Source organism: Lathyrus oleraceus, chromosome 2 (genome assembly GCF_024323335.1).
Source record: "Lathyrus oleraceus cultivar Zhongwan6 chromosome 2, CAAS_Psat_ZW6_1.0, whole genome shotgun sequence".
NCBI classification, from domain to species: Eukaryota; Viridiplantae; Streptophyta; class Magnoliopsida; order Fabales; family Fabaceae; genus Lathyrus; species Lathyrus oleraceus.
Window position 1 is genome coordinate 285,414,788 of NC_066580.1, and position 5,056 is coordinate 285,419,843.

General features: G+C 40.0%; 1 protein-coding gene across 1 annotated transcript; it reads left to right on the forward strand.

The window, feature by feature from the left end:
• Positions 1 to 702: 702 nt before the first annotated feature.
• LOC127122917 (uncharacterized) lies at positions 703 to 2,590 on the forward strand. The gene is made up of 5 exons (XM_051053191.1): positions 703 to 888; positions 939 to 1,339; positions 1,394 to 1,783; positions 1,843 to 2,046; positions 2,227 to 2,590. The coding sequence occupies exons 1-5, from the start codon at positions 703 to 705 to the stop codon at positions 2,588 to 2,590; spliced, it is 1,545 nt and encodes a 514-aa protein (XP_050909148.1).
• Positions 2,591 to 5,056: the final 2,466 nt, after the last annotated feature.

Genomic DNA, 5,056 nt, shown 5'->3' on the forward strand with positions numbered 1-5,056 from the left:
CTCTGTGCTGTCTGGCTATTGTGATGCTGATTGGGCTGGAAGTGCTGATGATAGGAAAAGCACATCAGGAGGATGTTTCTTCTTGGGGAACAATCTAATATCATGGTTTAGTAAGAAGCAAAATTGTATTTCTCTGTCTACTGCTGAAGCTGAATACATAGCAGCTGAAAGTAGTGGTTCTCAATTGGTGTGGATGAAACAAATGCTGACTGAATACAATGTCACACAAGATGTCATGACATTATACTGTGACAACCTGAGTGCTATAAACATGTCAAAGAACCCTATTCAGCACAACAGGACCAAACATATTGATATCCGTCACCATTTTATTAGAGAACTTGTGGAGGATAAGACTGTAGCCTTAAAGCATGTTGTTACTGAGATGTAGTTAGCTGATATTTTACAAAGGCCTTGGATGCAAATCGATTTGAATTCCTAAGAGGGAAATTAGGGATTCGCATTTATGAAAATTTATAACAATTAATATGGAGTGGAAAAAGTAATCAAATTATTGTCTATTTTCCTAAAATAAAGTGCCCCTATTATGGTAAATCATCACCTTATATTGGAAATACCATGTATTCCATCTTCACACGTTATCCCCATAACCCCATTACCTATTCCAACTATTCCATCTTCCTTTTCCTTCTCCACAAACCTTTGCTAGGGCAACCTTACTTTTTCCAGAAAAACTCCAAAATGTCACAACATCAAGATACATCTCCTTCTAAAAATACTAAGTGTACTCCAAAAGTTAGTGTTCCTCCCATGGGCATCCCTGATGATGAGATTCTAGATGTTGCTCCTCTGTTATTCCCGACACGGACATTTATTTTAACCAACCCATCTCCATTGATGCCTCCGCTTCTGCATGTTCCAATCAAGGTAATCCCTCTAGTATTCCATCTGGTTCAACTCCTGTCACTAATTCTAAGGAAGGAACACACTATACTGATCGTGTTATAAGAGACCTAGTTACAAGAATTCTTAATGAAGGCCTTTCTGTGAAGGGAGTTTCTACTCCCCTTGCTCAAATGTATCCCTCTCTTGAGGTTGAACAACATAGTGGTAAGGGTGATGATTCCTCCAATTCTGAAAAGGACTTGGCTGCTGAAGGGTTGTGCTCTCTAGGGAAAAACGTATCTAAAAAAGGGAAATTTGTGGCCTCTAACACTACTAATGCTTCCCACTCTGAGAAGCACGATAATGCAAATGTTGTGATTGATCTAGAGGATGGTAGTTCTGATGATCAAGAGGAAAGCTTGATTCATCACATAAAGCCAAGTGTGGCTAAACGTATGAAGACTCGCAAAGGAAAATCTGTGGTTGAACTTATGTCAGCTAGAAGAGCTAAGAAGATTGTTGGTATTGGTCCCTCCAAACCATGAAGCAAGGTTGGAATAAAGAAGAGGAAGGTCAGAGATGATTTTAAGCCTGAAGAGGATGTTAAGGAAGATGTCCCTGATATCTCACCTGCGAAGAAAACTACTGTTAGGAAGTCTCCTGTTGAAGTACCTGTTGTTCATTTAGATAACATCTCCTTCCATCTTGAGGATGGAGTTGCTAAGTGGAAATTTGTGATTCAGAGAAGGGTAGCTGTGGAAAGGGAATTCAAAAAAGATGTTGTTGATGTCAAGGAGGTCATGGACCTGATAAAAGTTGATGGGCTTTTGAAGACTGTTGTTGGGTTTTCTCAATGCTACGAAGGTTTAGTCAAGGAATTTATTGTTAATATTCCTGAGGATATTTCTGATAAGAACAGCAAGGAGTTCCGCAAGGTGTATGTGAGGGTAAGTGTATAACATTCTCTCCTACTGTTATTAATAATTTTCTAGGCAGAAAAAATGAGGGTGCAGGAGAATTAGAGGTTACAGACAATCAGGTCTGTAGAGAGATTACAGCTAAGCAGGTGAAAGTTTGGTCTTTCAAAAAGCATCTTCCTGTTGGGAAGTTGACTATCAAGTATGCTATCCTACATAAAATAGGAGCTGCTATCTGGGTCCCTAGAAACCATATCTCCACCATTGCTAATACTCTTGGGAGGTTTGTTTTTGCTGTTGGGACAAAAGTGAAATTTGACTATGGTAGATTTATGTTTGATCAAATCATCAAGCATGCAACTACTAATGCAGTTAAGCTGCCAATTGCTTATCCCTCTATGATATGTGGAATCATCTTGAACTAACATCCTGGTATTCTATGCTCAAATGATTTACCTAGTAGGAGAAAACCAGCTCTGTCTGTGCACTACAAACTCTTTGAAGGCAGTCATGTCGAGGATATTGTCATGACATCTGCCATGAAGAGGCCAGCCTCAAAAGTTGGAGCAATTGCTGAGCTTAAGGAGACATGCAAAGAGCTAGGTGAAGGGATTAGGGTAGCCACAACTAGAAAACAATCTTTGGAAGCCTTGATTGAAAGCTTGGAGCAGGCTGAGGGTGAAAATGTTGAACATGCTAATGTCAGCCATGAAGAAGAAGCTGAAGCCCACACCTCTAGTGAGAGGTCTACTAACAATGATGATGCGAGTGGTAATTCTGATTCTGGTGCCGTTGAAGAAGCTGCAAACTCAAGCTCTAATGAGTAGCTCTATTGGCTTTGGTCCCTCTTGTTTTGATGGTCTTTCTAGGTTTTTTGTTGTTTTGGTGGATTTCTTTGTGTTTTTTTGGTTTTCTCAGCATTCTTCAACTGGGTATGTACTTGGTGTTGTAACTCTTTAACTTCTGGTTTTTCGGTTAATGACTAGATAGACATTTATTTTTCCTCTTTGGTCTCTTTTGGCTAAAAAGGGGAAGAAGAGCTAAGTATCTTGGCTTAGCTCTGTAGTATTGTTGTTGCTCTATTTGTCTGATACAGGGGGAGAATTTTCTGGTGTTTATTTGTTTGGCACAGGGGGAGAATTCTCTGTGTTCTGTTTGTGTGAAGCAGTGTGGTTGTTGGTTGTTATAGACTGGCTTAAGGGGGAGCTGTTGTGTTTAGGGAAGTTGCATGGACTTGAGGGAGAGTACAAGCACTCGTATCTTGCTAGTGTTGTATGTGCAAGTGCTTGTGTGCTTACTAGTTGTTGTTTTTGCTAGTGACGTGTGTATGTTTTTTTCTGCTGCTGAACTGATGCTCTGATTGATTTCTTGTGATAGTGTGTTCTGTTGTTTGTTTTAGCCAAAATTTGCCAAAGGGGGAGTTTGTTGGTTCTATGAATTGGCATCAATTTTGGTAAAACTTAGTGTTATCACAAGAAGTCACGCTTGTAGCCTTGATATGTGATATCAGCTTTCTGCAGGTTGTTTGATATGGTTGTGCAGGATTTATTCAAGATGTCATACCCGATGTTACAACATGTGCATACAGAATATTAAGTCTGAATGTTATGTATTTTGTTGTTGCACTTTTCATGCAAGTCTTTGTGTGCTTATATGGAGATTGCATGCATTATTCAAGGAGTAATTCTATTTAAAGCCAAAATATTTTGTTTCCCAAAAAGGAATGATTTGCTACTATTTCTTAGGTGCCATGCTGATGAACAAACCTTATCCTGAAGCCTGTGACCTAATTGAGGATATGGCCGAAAACCATTACCAATGGGGAACTGAACGAGAATCAATAGATAAAAAGGAGACCCAAGGTGGAATACATGAGATAAGCTCTCTAGACATGATGCAGGCGAAAATGGACGCTTGAGCCCTTTGGATCGAACATATATCTACAAACACTAACACCGTAGCAGTAGTCCATACAGAGTGCGAACTCTGTAGATCTAAAGGACACGAATCGGCGGAGTGTAACCTTTTGAACGACCTGAACACCAACCAAGTGAATTACACCCAAGGTAACCCATTTTCAAACACTTACAACCCTGGATGGAAGAATCATCCGAATTTTTCCTATAAAAACCAGAACCCTATCCAAAATCATGCACCTCAGAGACCGCAAGGTTATCAAGCCCAAAAACCAAATCAACCTATGCAAGTTATGCCCCAGAAGTCTAACCTTGAGAAGATCATAGAGAGCTTTATATCTGGCCAGACTTAGCAAAATAAAGAATTCCTAAACCAGAACTTTCACGTTAACTAACTGATAACGCAATTAGGAACCAAGGTTGATCAGATAATCACTCACAATAAGATGCTTGAAACCCATATCTCACAGGTAGCACAAAACCAAGCCCCACAAACTACACCTGGAGGCCATTTCCCTGGACAACCTCAACCAAACCCTCGAGGGCAAGCTAACGCTGTCTCGTTACGAAGTGGGACCGCTTACAAAGGGCCTCATAACCCAGCAATGAGCAAGTCCAAAACTTCTAAATAAAATATACCTACCAACCAAGAAGAGGAACCGGTAGAACCCGAGAAACAAACCGACCAAGAAGGTGAAGCCAAGAATAAAACTTACACACCACCACCCCCGTACGAACCACCAATCCCATATCCGCAAAGACTTAAACAAACTAAAATCAACAACCAATACCAATTTTTTTTAAAAGTAATAGAGAAGCTTCATGTGGAGATCCCTTTCACCGAAGCTATCACCCAAATTCCGTCTTACGCCAAATTTCTCAAAGACATCTTAACCAACAAGCGTAGGCTTGACGATCCAAAACCTTTGGAATGCAACTTTATTTCTGAGGATAAACTTGCTAAGAAGGAGAAAGACCCTGGAAGTTTTTCTATACCTTGCATTTTAGGGATTCATGTGATCGAAAAAGATTTCCTAGACTTAGGCGCTAGTGTGAGTTTAATGCCCTTAGCTGTATGTAAAAGGTTAAACTTAGGAGAATTGCAACCGACTAAGATATCCCTCCAATTAGCCGATAGTTCTGTTAAGTATCATGTAGGCATTTTAGAAGACATCCTAGTTAGGATCGGTCAACTTTATATCCCAACAGACTTTGTGGTCATGGATATCAAAGAAGACGAAGATATCCCTATCCTTTTAGGTAGACCATTCTTATCAACAGCCGAGGCTATAATAGATGTCAAAAGAGGGAAATTAACCTTCGAAGTAGGGGACGAAAAGATCGAGTTCATTCTTTCAAAATTCCCGATGGCACCAA